Source organism: Protopterus annectens, chromosome 15.part0 (assembly GCF_019279795.1).
Source record: "Protopterus annectens isolate FY-2018-M chromosome 15.part0, PAN1.0, whole genome shotgun sequence".
NCBI classification, from domain to species: Eukaryota; Metazoa; Chordata; order Ceratodontiformes; family Protopteridae; genus Protopterus; species Protopterus annectens.
Genome location: NC_056749.1, coordinates 200716691 through 200735190, shown reverse-complemented (window position 1 = coordinate 200735190; position 18500 = coordinate 200716691). Strand labels below are relative to the sequence as shown.

The following is an 18500-nucleotide window of genomic DNA, read 5'->3' as shown; positions in this document are numbered from 1 at the left end:
GTGTGTGTGTGTGTTTATATATGTATATAGGAGTTACTTATTCCAATGTTTGAATGTTCACAATATCAAACTTTTAATTGTTTGTATGTTCAGAACATGAAACTGGCTTTTTTGCTAGTTGCTGCTATGCATGGGGATTGGGGGTTTCCCTTTCTCCAATGTGGTGTGATTTCAGAATTAGTATATATAATATGTGAGTGCAGGGAACTGCAAAAAAAGCTGTTATTTATTTATTTTATTTTAGGCATTCCAAAATTTGATATTTTGAAATTTGAACCATTGGGATTCAATAATGTGGTCTGTCAGCCTTGTAAACTTGATCTATACACACACACACACACACACACACACACACACACACACACACACACACACACACACACACACACACACAAGAATATCTGCAGAGAGATCTCAGTCTAATTAGAGGTAGTGCTTCCTTAGTTGCTGCCGAAGTCTTATCACATTGTCTGTTTGGCAAATACAGAGACATTATTGTCTCTGCCTGCAGTGTTACCACACTTGTCACAGTGGCCATGAAACAAGTGACCACAGTGTTTGTGCATATGGTGTGTGTGTACACCCATAGCACTGCAATGCAGTGTAATATACATATAAAGTGCCATGGTTCAGCACTAGGTCTATACAGTATTGCATTACATGCATTACTACTTTACAAAACATAGGACCCAGAAACGTATATCCCTGTGCACAAGGCTATTGGTTTATTCCTCAAGTGGATCTGAGGGAGTGGCCTTTTCTTTGTAACATAAGGCAATGCAGAATGCAAGATTTTAGCAAGGTATGCAAGGAGGGCAAGATTTTCTTATTCTTTCTGCACAGCAACCTTGAAGAGTGCCTGTTTAGTCAGTATGATGGCCCATGGTGGAAGGTGGATTATGTGTGAGCAATATGAATTGGTAAAGTAGGTACAATTGTATCCAGTGTGGTTAGGTTATTGTGGCCTTTTATGTGGTATGATAATGTCTAAAAAAACACATCCAGTGAGCCAGCAAACTGTAGCCTGAAAAAATATATTTATTGTTAAGAAAACATAAAAAACAACAAAGAACCAGACCGGTTTCGGCTGGACAAAAACACAGCCTTCCTTAGTGTAAACTAAAATGATCAAATGTTGCTGTTTAAATACATACATCTGAAAGTTCATTGGTTCAATCTAGAATTGTTCATTCAGACCAGGTGGAAATAATCCACCCAATTTAACAATCCACTTCTTTTCTTTTGAATTTAGAATAGAGTGCCAACCTGTTTTATTGAGTTTGTTACCTTTTATAACATCAATTACCATAAAGGAAAATCTTGCAGTTTTATGTACCAGATGGTGTTTATATAAAGCATTTTGACTTTTTTGTTTTTAACGTTACTTACATGTTCTGATATTCTGAGTCTTAGAGGACGTGAATTTTGTCCGATGTAAAAAGATCCGCAGGTGCAGGTGGCCAAATAGACCACCCAATCACTACTACAGTTAGCAAAGAAATTAACATCATAGACTATGGCAGAGTTCCGACTGGTGAATTGTTTAGATTTACTTACTTTGTCACAATTGGTGCAGTGACCGCATGGAAAACAACCAGTCAGAGGTTCTTCTATCAAAATGGTCTGTAATGGCTGCGACTGACTGCTGTCATGAGAATGTTTGTAATGATTAAAGCAGCAGCCTAGGTTTTTCCCTTTGCGAAATGAGAAAAGACATCTGTCTGGTATGATACTTGCCAATTCATGATCACATTGTAGTATGTTCCAGTGTCTATGTATACTCTGTATTAAAATATCCGAATTCCCGGCATAGGTAGTTACAAACCTGATGGGTTGTGATTCAGTGGTTATGTGGTGATTCAGGGTACTTCCTAAATACCTTAGTACTTAATGTATTATTTTGTAACCTGTTGATCAATACATCCAAAAAGGTAATATTACTGGCATCATAATGTACTGTAAACTGGAGGCCCCATTCGTTGTCATTCAGATATATTAGAAAGTCAGATAATTCATGGACCTCTCCCTTCCATACCATCCAGCAGTCATCCAAATAACGTCTCCAGATATCAATGTACTCAAGAAAAATATTGTTATGGCTATTATAAATAATGTGCTTTTCAACAAACGCCATAAATAGATCAGCATAGATCGGAGCAAATGATGCTCCCATCGCTGTCCCCAGGTATTTAGGAAGTACCCCGAATACAACACTATCCTCCATGCTTCCAGCTTTCACCCACCACACATTGCCAGGAATATTCCAAAATCCCAATTTATTAGAGTGAAGCGTATCTGTTCCGAGTCTTCTTTTCAATAACAGAGAAAGGATCTCACAAACAGGTTCAGATCCAGGGGTTATAGGATGGGGCATGTTCTGCAAGCCAGTAATTTGCTCGATACATTCAATAGGGATGATCTGTTATGTTACAAAGAGCACAACACCACTGAATCACAACCCATCAGGTTTGTAACTGCCTATGCCAGGAATTCGGATATTTTAATACAGAGTATACATAGACACTGGAACATACTACAATGTGATCATGAATTGGCAAGTATCATACCAGACAGATGTCTTTTCTCATTTCGCAAAGGGAAAAACCTAGGCTGCTGCTTTAATCATTACAAACATTCTCATGACAGCAGTCAGTTGCAGCCATTACAGACCACTTTGACAGGAGAACCAATTGTGACAAAGTAAGTAAATCTAAACAATTCACCAGTCGGAACTCTGCCATAGCCTATGATGTTAATTTCTTTGCTAACTTTAGTAGTGATTGGGTGGTCTATTTGGCCACCTGCACCTGCGGATCTTTTTACATCGGACAAACTTCACGTCCTCTAAGACTAGGAATATCAGAACATGTAAGTAACATTAAAAACAAAAAAGTCAACAATGCGTTATATAAACACCATCTGGTACATAAAACTGCAAGATTTTCCTTTATGGTAATTTATGTTACAAAAGGTAACAAACTCAATAAAACAGGTTGGCACTCTATTCTAAATTCAAAAGAAAAGAAGTGGATTGTTAAATTGGGTGGATTATTTCCACCTGGTCTGAATGAACAATTCTAGATTGAACCAATGAACTTTCAGATGTATGTATTTAAACAGCAACATTTGATCATTTTAGTTTACACTGAGGAAGGCTGTGTTTTTGTCCAGCTGAAACCGGTCTGGTTCTTTGTTGTTTTTTATGTTGTCTTAACAATAAATATATTTTTTCAGGCTACAGTTTGCTGGCTCACTGGTTGTGTTTTTGCAAGTTTTGGCTAGAGTCGTGCAATTGCTCTCATGCAGAAGGTTTGTTTTAGAAGTATGATAATGTCTGACATAACAACATTCTCTGTAACATGTTACACTGTCAGTGGCTGTGGTTAAGATTTTGTGGAGTTATCTTGACACTATTGGTAGCCACTAGTATTTCAAACCACTTCCAACAATGGCTGCTTTTAAACATTATTCATAACAGTACCTTCCTGGTGAGAGGACAGTAAGGTTGCTTATTGTTCAGTCAAGCTTTTTTTAAACTACTCCTTAAGTGAAATCATAATCATTGAAATAACCTGTCTCAAACTCAGGTAGCAAATACATGTTAAACCAGAGCATGATACTAAACCTAAAAACAAAAATAAAATGTTTTTGCAGGAGTGCTTGCTCTCATTTTCCAGTGTCTGCTCTGTCTTCTTCACCCACAGTCCACTTCACTTCAGTTTAAAATTAGTATTGTTTTTGCTATACCTACAAGTCTCAATTTTGGTAGGGCTGAATCCCTTCTGAAATGAGACTGACTACGTCCCTGGCCTAGAGATGATTTGTATTTCAGACCTTCAAACAGTCTCGCCCTTCACTGATGAAGTTCCTGCAAGGGTGAAACCAGTCAACTTATGCATTAATTTTGCTGTTATTTTGATATCTTATGCTTCGTGCTCTAATATACCTCTGGAAAGTGCTGCTGTGGTAAGAATTTGACACCAGTTATGACCTGACTATGGGTAACAGCTGAACAATTTCTACCTTGCCACCCAATTTACCAGCATCTGGAGAGCTTCATGATAATAAAATAATGTGATTTTTTTATGGCTAAATCCAACATTACCCTTTTATCACTGAGGATTATTGTTGTTATACAGCTAATGTAAAATACTTCTATTTTTGTGATGAGTTCATTGCCTAAGGCATTTGGCTTACGGAACAGGTTTTTATGGCCTGGAAGACATTCTGTCATGTTCTGTATGTCCAGGTAGATGTGGATGTTTGCATGCATGAGCATTCCAGTTTCACTGGAGTTGCAGACCTTCATAATGTAATCTTTTGGATGGGTTTAGGATTATGGACTTGCAAAGTTAGTACCATATCAGTTACTCAGTGGTCTTTAAAAGATGAAATGTAAGTGCATATGGTGTAGATTCGACTTTTGCTAGATTTATGAACTTTTTTGAAGTATGGTACACTTACGGATGCTCTTCCATGATTTGTCATCTGTTTATTCTCACCTTCATTGGCTGTTGGATGAGCTGGCCTTAGATAGTAAAAGCAATACGTATTTGGTGTATTTTTCTGAAATGCTCTCAATCATACCATTATAGTACTGCTTGGGCTGCAAGTGAGGCTGTTCATATATTTCTACTTTTAGTGCAAACAGCCTAGGTTTCACTGCTAGAATATTTTGGCCTTCACCCAGATAAGGTATGCTGACCTTCTTTACATAGGTAATACTTGATTTAGAAAAGATTAAAGATCCTTAGTGAATATTAAGGTTTGCTATCAAAATATGAAATGGTACTTATTTGAAAATGACATTGTCAAATGTGCTTTTTTAAAAGTGCTAAAATTGCGAACTGAAATATTCTGAACCAGTACTACCGAACGTAAGGATTTCATTGGTCGCAATGAACTGTTTTCGAATGTCGATCATCGCAGTACTCATTTTTGACATTCTTGCTTTCCAGCATTACAAAATTCAACATTACCATTCGATTATTACATGAAAAAATATTATGACTTTCAATATTATGACAGTAAACCAAATATTCATATATGTGTTTTATTTTCATTGCCACAACTTTCTTCACTATGTCATAACGTTATTCAGACTTTGTGTATTTTGTATTTTCTTGCCTAAAGATAATTTTATAACTAATCTTATAGTCATACTTAGTGAAGTAGCTTATAATAAGCAAAACCATATTAGTAACTTCACATTGTCATTCGATGGAGTATAGATGAGTTAGTGTCTCAGCCTGAAAGCATCCAAAAGTAAATTAAATAACATATTTGTACAATCAATAGCCAACATTAGTCCGTCATTAATTATTCAGTTTAGTTCAAACTAATCACTAAGATGCTAACAAAGAAAGCAATAAAACCACATCTTGTAAATGGAAAAGAAATTATCGGTCATAGATTCAGAGCAGATCATACCTAATGGGACCAATGTTTCATAATAAAAATGTATCAGTCCAACTTGTTCATACTTCTAGGAGTCCATATTTCATACATAAAAATGTATCAAGGCTCTTTTATTACTTTAATGACATATGAATATTGGAGAAAAAAACAACTGTAAAATATAATACTCAACTCTAAAACTTAAAGCTACTGTGTTAGATGGATGTATCTCCTTAAAATATTTCACTAGAGGACTGACATCGGATTGACTTCTGGTTCCTTGAGATGTTCCTTCCCAATCTTAATTTTCTGAGATGTCTCACCAATGTAAATCCTGTTGCAAGGATAACTCGGAGTATATCACTTGCAGTTAATAAATAGATCAGCTATTTAAAAATTCTGTTTACTAATCTTCTACAATTTCTGAATCTATGCAAGTTCACAGAGCAAACAATTCCCTAAAGGGAAATGTTGACGCTCATCTCCAGGGCTTTTAATGTATCATTAAAAAGTGCAAGAGTGTATCATTCATTCTTGTAAAAGTGGAAGAATTTCTGCACAGTGCTTTAGGCTGTGATTTTGAAGTTATTTTATGTGTTAGATCACTAAGTAATGTATTCCACTGCTTTGACTAAGTAAACAGAAGGGAAATAAATGTATATTACAGAATTTATTGTGGAAATGTTTGTGCTTATTACTTCTGAGGGCCTTTTTGGCCAAGGCACTAACTGACTTAATGTGTACTTGCAATTATAACTACTCTGGGTAAGAAAGAATAATTACACAAGTGCGCACACACACACACACACACACACACACACACACACACACACACACACACACACACACACACACACACACACACACACACACACACACACACACACACACACACACCAATTCTTAGGAGACTGAGATTAGGTAATAATGTCATGCTCTAATGCCCCATGTAAAAACACTGCCTGCATATTTTAATCTGTTGATGTGAACTGCATAGGAATGAGTACACGTGTGATATCTCATAGTTTGGCTTTAGAAATGAATGGCAGCTAGAATAAAAACAAGGATATATACACATTCAAATAGTAAAAGGATTGCTGTAAAATTAAAACTGACTCACTGAATACTAACGAACTATGAAACCTTAGTATATCATTATCTTAGCGTTCCTTGAAAGCAAACAGGCTTGTTCAGAAATAGTCACTTTTCAGATCTGATCTTGAAGTTTACTAGTACAAGGATTGAATCAGTGCACGGAGTGAATTGTGAGCACACTGAATCATTGTGTGGTGACTTTGTGTTTTCTTTTTCTCTCTCTCTCAGGTGCATGTGAAGGAACGTTGGCCTGCTCCACCTGCCACCTCATATTCGAAAAGGACATCTATGAAAAGCTAGATGCTGTCACGGATGATGAGTTGGATATGTTGGATTTAGCTTATGGTCTCACTGATATGTGAGTGCTTCGATATGGTTAACACACTTTTTGCTTGACAGTTGCTTTGCCTTGCTATTAGACATGATACTCCTTCTTCTGCAAATGTAACCACCCATCCCTATCCACTGCAGTATTTGTTACTCTTGATTCTCCCACTGGTTTATCTCCTGTGGTAAAACATTTGGGATAGCTTCACTTCCTGATAATTAAATCCAGTTAGCCACTGAGGATTAAGCATATTAATTGCTAACAAGCTTCATCCTGTAGTTCTATATTTGATTCTTCACATCTCTACTTGTAAACTGTAAATAGATCTCCTGGGTCGTCCATTAATCAGAGTTAACAAACAAATAACATTTTGCAGCACTATGTGTGGAAATGCAAGATCCATAATCTAAACAGGAACTATCACTGTTTTTCTTTTCCCTGAATCTTGCTACTATCCCTCCTAAAGTGATCCAGTCTACCAGCTTCCTTAATTAACTTTTGTGACTTCATTGACAGTGTAAGGACAAAGGCATCCAGGCATAACCAGGTTACTACAATGCAGCAACATGAAACCACTGTATACACTGTATAGGTATCCATTTATGGTGGTGCTGTCCTCCATCATTTCAGACCGAAGTCCTCAAGTCTGTTACAGAATAGGAGCCAGTAGCATGGCTGAAAAAAATCCTAAGGGGGAAGGAAACTTAATTAATTCTGAACAATTACAATGGAGATGGAATATGCTAACAACCTGAATTGTCCCTATGGACATAGAAAGGCACTTATTTTTCTAAGCAGTTAATCAACAAAGCCTTAAGAATAATTGATAAAGCTATTATTTGTGACTTTATGATATCTATGAGTCATGCTACAGATTAAAAAAAAAAAACTACTGGAAAATAAGCCAGCTGAAGAATACAGTAACCTGTCAAGTTCACCCAAGGATTCACTTACCTCCCTAAGGAGCTGCTCAGCTTTCCTTCTTACAGTAGTTTCATTCCTTCTTGAATTCCTACACTGTATTAATATCTGATAACTCACAAAGAGAAGTATTCCATGCTTTTAGAACCCATATAGCCATCTACAGACCCTGGAAACTGTAGACCCATGATTCTCATTTAGTGTCATATGCAAAGATATGGAAATGATCAATAATGACATAGGAAACCTCCAGATACTGGACAGAATCCAATTTGGTTTCATCAAGGGCAGATCATGCTTACTCAACCTGGTAGAGTTCTTTGAGAAGGTCACCAAAGCAATGGATGTAGGCAAAATGGTTCACACTGCCTACCTTGACCTGGTCAAGACATTTGACACACTCTCTCACTCAGGCATTGTTGACAAACTTAAGAGGTTAGGTACAAACCCTTTTCTCACCCAGTGGATAGCCAGCAGACTCACAAACATGACCTAAGAAGTTAGAATTGGGGAGTTCACCTCTACAAAGATGCCGGTCACAAGGAGAGTCCTTCAGGGTTCAGCCCTGGGATCGTTCCTTTTTGGCATTTACTTCTCTGAAGTTGACGTCAAGAACAATGTCATTGAATCACCCACAGACACAAATGATGTCCTTCTATTCAGTGTTGCAGTATTCTTTACATGTGGGAAGTCCTCTGCCCAATGACCCGACATCTGGCTAGTATACAACAGCTTTTAGCTACTGCATGGTATGTGGGATGTCGCATGTATGTTCTGACAATGTCAGCCATAAAAGGATGCCCACATGTACAATCCTCAGAACTTTTCTGCCGCCATTCAGAACACTTGAATCATATGTCAGTCTGCTGCCTGAATCCGTTTGTTGCTGCTTAATTTCAAATAAGTGCACCATTGGGGATTTCTTTTTGGCTTCTGTTTTGTGTATTTAGTTCATGTCATCCAGAAAGGCAAGTGTAGGTGTGGAAGGTAAATTCTACATAAAGATAGTCATGACCTTTGTCTTTTCTGCCTAGGCCCCAATTATGACCACCTTTCCTGTTCCATCTGTCAGGCCTTTGTTCCTAATATTTCCATAGGTGATTTTCAGCTTTAAATCATTATTTAGAGAATCAGAGGCTTAAACGTCTGGCTAAAGATGTTATGAAGGGTTCCAGGTGTCCTTCGGCTGAGCCAACTTTAAAGAGGAAGGTTAGCAAACGTAGGCCTGATTCCTCTTCGGCTGTGCCTCTAACATCTGACATATCCCTTGAGGTCAGTGAAGACACGGTGTTGCATTAGGAGGTCAAATCTGGTTCCTTGGTGGGTACCTCTTTGGAATCCGCTAGGGAATCTGACCTAGGCATGTCCACAGAGGCAGTGCAGACATCCATTTTGGGAGGACAAAGGGAACCATGGTTCACTGTGCTTGAGGGATCCAGGGATGCTCCTTCCACTCCTGCTAGGGATCTACTACAGCCCGCTCCAGACATTAGGCCTACATCGGGCTCCTCCACTTCACCTCATGTGGAAATGCATGTCAAGAAAAAGCAAAAAAAAATAGACATTCTAAGGTTCCTTCCACTCCTCAGTTGGATCGAGATACATTCTCTCAGGGTTTAATTAAGGCTCTGATGGCTTTGAAACCTTCTTCTGCTATTTCTGTTCCTTCTTTTACTTCTTCTCCTGTTCAAAGGGTTGGGGAACAGGTTCTCTCTGCTGATAATGATGACTCCTCTTCTGATGAAGATTCCTTAGCATATACCAGTCAAATTAATCTCCTTTAGAATATGCATCTCCAGAGGAAGAATCTAATGGTGGGATTCCCCAGTGGAAGAGATCTCTTTTGGTGAAACGGTTAACAAAATGAGGGAGTTTTTCAAGTAGGACTGTTCTCAAATTTCTGAAGAGCAAAAAAGGTATTATGACCTGTTGCAAATGGACGTTCTTTCTCCTTCTGCAGTTCCTCCAGCCTTCTTGGACACTTTTGTTTCTTCCTCTAACATCTCTGCCTCTCAGGCTCCTGCCCCCAAGTGCCCAGATAATTTTACAAGGTGCCTGATGATTGTAAGTTCCACTGTAAGTGTTCTTCAGCTGATCTGGGTGTTGTTTCCATAGCTTCAAACAAGTCTTCCCACCTGTCCCCATCTGCCAAACTCCTTCCCTCTGATAAGGAGAACAAAGTTCTAGAGAGAAAGGTTTACACATCCTCCACTTTAACAATCACAACAATGAATTACCAAGCTCATATGTCTATGTATTCCTTGGGTCTGCTTTCCAAGGCTTCACAGGCTTTAGCTCAATTACCAGATTCTGAGGTTAAGACTCAGGTTTTGTCTCTTTTGACAGCTTCTTCACAAGTAGCTAGACATTCCATTAAATGCAGCTATGATGCTGTTTAGGCATCCACCAGGGCTGCTGCATCTGTTTCTGTAATTAGGAGACATTCCTGGTTGAGATTTCAACCATTACCAAATTATATCAATGACCTCTGGCTGACTAAATTTGCAGATGACTGCAAATTAGGAGCTGTCATTGAATCACCCACAGACACAAATGTTTTCCGGGAAGGCTGACACAAACAACTGATGCCATAGCCATGGACTAAAAGTAAATACCAATAAATGCATAATAGTATCCTTTGGGAAGCCATCCACCCCTGGTAGCAATCATATTGACAACACACCCCTAAGAGTTGAGCCAGTGGTCAGGGACTTAGGGACACACATAGACAGTAATGTATCCTTTGACCATCACGTCTGTACAGTAGTGAGGAAACTATTCTATGTTGTGCAACTTATAAACAAAGGTCTGGCATCTAGGTTCAAGGAAGTCACTGTTCCACTGTATTCAGCATTCATCAGACCTATCATTGATTACAATGGCCCCTTTGGTATGTACCTCTCCAGGCATATCCAACAATTGGAATGTCCACAGTGGTTCATCACTAAAAGAATACAGGGCGTAAGTAACATGTCCTTGCAAACTGTCTCAAGACCCTATTCCTGTATTCTGTCTCCTACAGGTTGTTGAGGGGAGATCTATGCCTGGTATACAAGGCATTGTCAAACCCCACTCTGAAGGACCTCCTGTATAGCCACAAAACAAACAGCACCAGAATTACCTGTAATAAAAACTTAAACCTAGTCTGTGATTTAAATAGTACCTGCTGGTGAGACAAATATGTATCCCGGATACTAGACCTTCGCTAGAACCAGCTCCCAATCCATGTGAAGCAGAGTTCCTCCCTAATACAATTCAAGTGTAATATGGACAATTGGATGGGAAAAGGAAATTCATCCCTGGTTTGGCACTTATGTCTGTAATGGACACAGGCAACCTGTAAATGGTTTATCTCCCAGGCCCCTGCTTGTAAATGTTTTATCTCCAAAGACCCTGCTTACACTTATTTAACATGCCAGAACTTGTCAAAAATTGGGATGCTGGTTATGCTGAAAAAGGCCCTTGTGGTTTTAGTTTACTACACACCTATGAATTTATGAACCTATAGTAGGACCTGGTTATAAGGTTGTTATTATAGCTGCAGCTGTGCTGTCAGGCATTATTTGCAGGTTTTTTATGTTTTGCTATTACTTTTATTATTATAGTTGTTACAGGAATCATATCAAAGGAATCATATGAACTTCAAGGCTACTGAGTCTTGCAACCATTTTGTCTTGTCAGTTCCCTCCGTAGACTGTACTTGAGATCAGTCAAGCCTGGGGATGAACCTATGATTCCCAATCCAATTATCCATGTCTTGTTTGTAAGAAGACAGTGTATCACTTTGCTTTATCTGCAAGTGGAGTCCATTCCAGAGGTGAGGGAGATGCTGAGTAATGAGTCTGTCTCTCCAGCTTGTTTTATTGATCAGTTGAATCAGGTTTAGATCTCTTGTTCTGGTATTTGTTGTACTGTTTGATTTTATGAAGGTACAACAGGTCCTGGACTACTGGTCCTTGATTGCCAAGAAAGTAACGCATAGGTCTGCTCTGAGGAGCCTGTAAGACACAGAAAGGAGGGTCTATGCTTTTCTGGTAGCTTAGGGATTTTAAGCCTATGATACAGTTTTTAGGAACCTCTGGGTTTTTTTTTCCAGTGGTTTGATATGTTTGGTGAAGCACATCTCAAAGGAGACAGTATATTTTATAAGCTGGTCTGATCAATGCTGAATAAAAAATAAACCAGGTTCATTAGACAGGCACTACCTTCTACAAAAACAAATTGGTAAGGATCAAGCTTGATGTGATTTTTATTGTCAAGGTTAACCAAGAATTTCATAATGTACTCCATTTCATCATAAATTAGTGGGCTGTTGTAGTATAGGTAAAAATAATGGTATCTTGTTTGAGAATGTTAGTTTTTTGGTCTGTTTTGATGAAGCAATATTTGATGTTTTATACTGTCAAAAATGTTACTACTGGGAATTTTTATGGTTTGTTTATATATATATATATATATATATATATATATATATATATATATATATATATATATATATATATATATATATATATATATATATATATACATCTTTGGGTCCCTATCAGATTATCGAATTTCACAACTTTAAAAGTCATATGATTGAAGTTTTGAAACATTGAATGTTTTGAATGGAGATCTCGGTACAGCGCAGAATGGGAAATGTACCTTTTTCCACAATGTAGTGTGATCTCGGAGTAGCAGGGGGTATGGGGGGTGCAGGAGGGCTTGCCCCCTGTAAAAACCTTAAAAATAGATTTTTTTTTTGTTTTTTATATATTTATTTGTTTATTTTAATGTTTGAAGTTCCAAAACTTCAATCATATGGTCTCGGCCACAGATTACATACACACAAACACACACACACACACACACACACACACACACACACACACACACACACACACACACACACACACACACACACACACACACACACACACACACACACATTCTTTTTCCTCCCTCTATTTTGTAGCTGTTTATCTCAGCCAAATAATAGTTTTCACCCAAACCCACAACTTGACCCCTCTACTTACCTGTCATGACCACTCGCACAACCTCATTCACTTTCCTGTTTCCCTCAGTATCTACTCTCCTGTCTCTACCCCACTTGCCTTCTCTGACACCTAGTGGTACTTCTCCCATAAACCACATTTTCTCTCTCCCTACCTTTCCATACCTCCAAGTGTTTACTACACCGTACTCCTACTGTCTCTTACACCAGGTGCTTAACTATACTAACTTTTCTAGCTCATTGCATCACTCTGTGTCACTGTACTACTCTATTCCTGTCTACTAACCATTAGAGTCTAGATTGTCGCTCACTACTAATCATTGCAGCCTAAACCAACTCTTTCCTCTGCACTTCTCTATCAACACAAGGCTACCAGACGACTACCTTTCTTATCCATCCACAGTGCTGCCACTATATGCACTTACTGTCTTATATGTTACAGCTTACCATCTCCTCTTCCGCAGCCACAACCAGTTTTCAACAACCTTCCTACTCAAGCCCTAAACACTGCCATAAGCACTGCCATTACTGCTTACATAAAAGCTATTATATCCACATTTTTAGAAACAAATGCCAGTGTTTAAGTGCTGTGCACTATAAACTAAGATCAAGGTGAAAAAACAAATGTAAATGGTTCATTTATATCCTTCTCAGAATACCAACCCTGAAATTAAGTGGAGATATCTATCACAAACCAGATCTAATAAACCTTCCTGACAACTCCCTCATTCGCCCTAAATTTTCACCTTTTCCATCACATCACACACCACAAAACATGTAGGATTTCAGTTCTGTAACATAAACCTCAGAAGCACATGTAATAAAATGCCATAACCAATGCCTGTTTAGTATTCCACTCTCCAGATGTAGTAACTGTAACAGTGATGTTGTCTTCCTCTCTCAAACCCCTCTGAAATGAACAATTCTGAACTTCTGATCTCCTTCCTTAAACTCAACAATCACAAATCTAAATGTGTTACTACAACCTATATATCTCTTGGCAATTATCAGTACTGTTGAAGAACTCTTCTTTAGGGTACCTTTTAACATAACGTCATCAAACAGTACAAAAACTGAACTCATACCAAACGTCTAGGCATAATCATAGATGAAAAAATGAAATTCTACCTTTATGTAAAATAGGCAGTTAAAAAAATCTCTGAAAGCTCACCTCCCTCTATAGGAGCAAGCCTTATTTAACTGATGTTGTTAAAAAGCACATGCCTCACTAGCCTTCTTCTAGCACTTCTTTGAGCCACATCCATTTTCAAGTACTTATAATCTACATAGAAAAGTCAACTAGAATAATATTATAATAAAGTTGCTAGATTCAAAGCTAATTTACCTCATTGGACACACCACTGTCTGATTTTAAAACAGTTAATCGGGACAGAGTTATCACACTGCCCAACCGTCTCACAGCTAGTAACTACTCACAATCTCATTAGCAAATCAGAATGTTTTCTAGATCCAAATGGTGCTGTCACCTACTACCCCAAAAGTTGCATTCTGTGCTCCATAGATGAATACCAACTAGTAACCAAATCAAACATCCCAGCAAGAAACAGCCTGCACTCCAGCTGCATCTTCATAGGGTGCAATTCCATCCACCTCCTTCTCAGACAAATCAATTATCTACAATATTTTAAAACCCAACTTAAAAAAAGCACACCTAGCAGACTCCTGGCTGTGCTCTTGCACTTAAAGCCTACCTTATGTCTCATTACAAGAGGCAATATGTCACATACTCCCTCCTATTTTCCCAATGGTCCAAAATTTGTTACTCACTCTTTCCTTTCCTCAAGGTGAAATCAAAACCCAGAGAGAGGTTGGCATAATGGTTAAGATATTTGCCTTAGAGGCATGAGGTGCAAGGTTTGATTCTCACATGGGTTAAGTGTCTAGGGTTGAAATGGCTATGAACCTATGAAAACTAATTCTTGCTGGCAGAATTATATTATTAAAATTGCCAGCATCTCTTGCTGTATTATTATTACATAATATTCTTCATACAGCTAAATCTGTGAATCTAAGAGTAAAGACTGAACACAGATTTCCACCACTGTTAATCCACTGTTAAGCCAAAAAACAAACAAAAAAAAAACAAATTAGGACAGACAAAAGAAGCCACTATATAGGAATCCAAGCCAAACACAAAAATAATTCACAAAGATTCTGGGCCACCATTAATAAAATCTTACAACCAAGTAAGATCAGTACTCTACCCCCTAACATTGTCACCACCATCAATAATATTGCTACCCAATTCAATGAAGACTTCACTAAATCCATTCTTGCCCTCACCAATAATAATTCTCCCACTTCATATCCAAACCTATCTTCAGTACCTGTAGACCAAAACCACTTCTTACAACCTGTCCCAACTAACACTATATATAAATATCTGAATAGACTTAAACCCACAACCCTGGCCACTGATAAATTACCTGCAGAATACCTAAAGATCGCAGCCAAAGCCGTTTCCTACCCATTTTCTATACTTATCAATCACTCCTTATCAGAACAATGCATCCCTTCTCTGTGGAAAATTTCACATATTATAACACTCCACAAAGAAGGCAACTCTGTGGAATTATCAAATTACTGTCCAATTGCCGTTCTATCCCCTTATCTAAAATCCTTGAAAAATGTATACATTCCTAAATAATGCACCTCCTCATTAATAAACTCCTAACCAAAACCCAGCATGGATTCCACCCAAATCACAGTACTACCAAAGCCCTTATTAGCTTTACTGACACAGTAAATGAATAATGAAATAACGGTAACCTAGTATCCACTGTTTTATTAGATCTCTCCAAAGCCTTCGATACTGTCTCCCATCCAAAGCTCCTATCTCCTCTCTCTCATCTTAATTTAAGCCACTCCACTCTAACCTGGTTTCAAGACTATCTAACCAACAATCAGTAAAATGGCAAAATACCTTTTTCCCCTCCTACCTGTCACCCTGGGGGTCCCCAAAGGATCCATCCTTGGACCTCTTCTTTTCAACATATTCACCAACCAACTCCACAAGGCTACCCAACACTCCACTCTAGTCCAGTACGCGGATGTCTCCACTCTTATCTGCTCTGCCCCAACACTCCCTCAACTCCATAAAATAACACAAGAATCCTTACCTGCTGTTGAAACCTGGTTTGCCAACTCTCAACTCATACTTAATTCCAAAAAAACACAGCTATCCCACTACAGCCTTAGACCCCATACCCCCATTCACAGTATTCTTAGCTAATAACACCCAATCACACCTGTTCAACACACCAAACTACTAGGAGTTATCATAGATCACAACATGAAATTTGATAGCCAGTTTGCCCAGGCAATAAAAAAAGTCCATAAAAAACTCAGAATGCTATACAGATGCAAAAAGTACCTCACCAACGACAGTAAATCTACCATCGCAACAATCCACCTACTATCCTCTCTTCTTTATACCTCCCCCATACTCATCAACCTAAACAAAGCAGATTTAAACAAACTAAACAGTTGCTATTATAAAATAGCTAAGTTTGCTACTGACTCATCCATCAGAAAACATCACTGTCTAGCAATCAAGCAACTGTCCTGGCTAGAATTACCCAACCTACTCACATATAACCAGCTTACAACAGTCTGCCAAATTCTATATTATCCTGACAGAGTACTTGCACTTCAAGGCCTACTTAATATCTATTCTAAGATGTATTTTCAGATCCACCAACAAAGCCTTGGCTGACACAGCCAAAATAAACAATAACTCTGAGGACACATTATATTCCACATCTGTTGCAAAGTATGGAATTCCATCCCTGTAGATATTAGGACCACAGAAAACAAAAATACTTTCCTTCAGTCCCATTTAAACAGTTCTTTGTTATGTAACTGTTCCAACCCTGAGTAGCCTTACTTAACAGATCAATATTGCATTTGAATCCTCTAAGAAAACTTACAACAGCTACTTGTATGATTCCCTGGAGACACTTCAGGTGCAATTAACTGTGGTAGGACACCTATTCAAGTAATTGCCAACTACATGACCCCCTCCATGAATCAGAACACCCACTCTGCCTGTTTGGATCTACTTGAGTCTATCACGATACATCCAAACACCATGGTTTTGGGTGACTTTAACTACCCATTCATTGACTGGGTAAATTACACGTGCTCAAACTCACTTTCAAAAAGGGTCCTCGACTTTGTCAACCCCAGTGCCCTTGACCAGCTGGTTGACACCCCCACAAGGGGTGCCAACATCCTGGATCTGGTGCCTACCAATATGATGGACCACTGTAGCACCCCCACTGTGTGGTCCTCCCTTGTGAGATCTGACCACAAATCTGTGTGATTTGAAGTAGCTATCACACCTGACCCCCCCCCCCCAAGCAGCAACTAAAGTAAAAAACATCTCCAAAGCAGATTACAACCTCTTACGGGATGGTATAAATAGCTTCACTGCACCTCCTCCCTCAGATGGAACTGACAACTATGCTGAGCTCTACATCAATGCTTTATATGGCCACCTGTATACCTGCATTGACTCGGCTGTACCTGATAGAACCAAAACAAGCTCCTCAAGGTTGAGCAAACCTACCTGGTGGACAACTGCCATTAACAAGCTTTACAATAAGAGGAAGAAATTGTTGTCTAAGAGTAGGAGAGAACGAGCCTTCCTAAACTGGAAACAGTCTTCCTCCTCAGCTTAAACAAGCAAATAAGACTTCTTGTGAAGTCCTCCAAAGCAAACTATGAGTCCAAATTAGCTTCTTCAGCAAAGGACAACCACAAGGCATTCTATAGTTACATCCGTGATCTAAAAGGAAAGGCCCAGATTTGTACTGAATTTATAGTTAATGATATCATATATATTGAGCCTATGGACATAGCTAACCTTTTGGATGACAGGTTCTTTGAAGATGTCCCCTACCTTTTATCTCTAAAGAGCAGGTTGTAAATACCCTCTCTAAGGCCAAAAACACAGCATTTATGGGACTTGATAATATCCCAGGCTCCATCCTGCATGGGCTCCAACATGAATTAGCAACACGATTGGGTACTCTTTTCAATCATAGTCAAAGCACCAGCTTCATACCAGCTGAATGGAAAACAGCCACCATTGTTCCCTTGCACAAATCTGGTGCTTTCACTGACCCTGGGAACTATAGACCCATTAGCCTGACAAGCCTTATCTGTAAGGCCATGGAGTGAATCATCATGGACCTTATCAACAAAGATATAGATAATCTCCAAACACTTGATCCTACTCAGTTTGGATTTGTCAAACATAGATCGTGCCTGTTAAACCTGGTGGACTTCTTCTTGACAGTCACCAAGGCCCTGGACAAAGGGATGTCTGTGCATACAGCCCACCTGGACCTAGCCAAGGCATTTGACACTATCCTCCACTCAGGCATCATTGATAAACTCACCTAACTAGGCATCAAACCTTATATTGTTAGATGGGTCACTAACTGGCTCATTGATAGCACTTACATAGTCAAAATAGGGGAATCCACCTCCAACAGCAGACCTATAACCAGTGGTATTCCACAGGGATCAGTCCTGGGACCTCTACTGTTTGCAATCTATTTCTCTGAAGTACAAGCAAAAACAAAAGGTCTGTGGCTGACAAAATTTGCTGATGACTGCAAACTGGGAATGGTCATAGAATCTTCAAATGATGTCAACATCCTACAAGAGGGTCTTACAGAAACAAATGATTGGTGCCAAAGTCATGGCCTTAAACTCATTTTCAAAAAAATGTAT

General features: G+C 38.7%; 1 protein-coding gene across 1 annotated transcript in view; it reads left to right on the top strand.

Annotated features, from left to right (window-relative positions):
• The window catches only part of LOC122790120 (adrenodoxin-like), a 321113-nt gene that overhangs the window by 299234 nt on the left and 3379 nt on the right, over positions 1-18500 (top strand). Inside the window, exon 3 of the mRNA XM_044057695.1 lies at positions 6721-6850. Coding sequence (XP_043913630.1) covers positions 6721-6850 — 130 coding nt within the window. The remainder of the gene's footprint in view (positions 1-6720; positions 6851-18500) is intronic.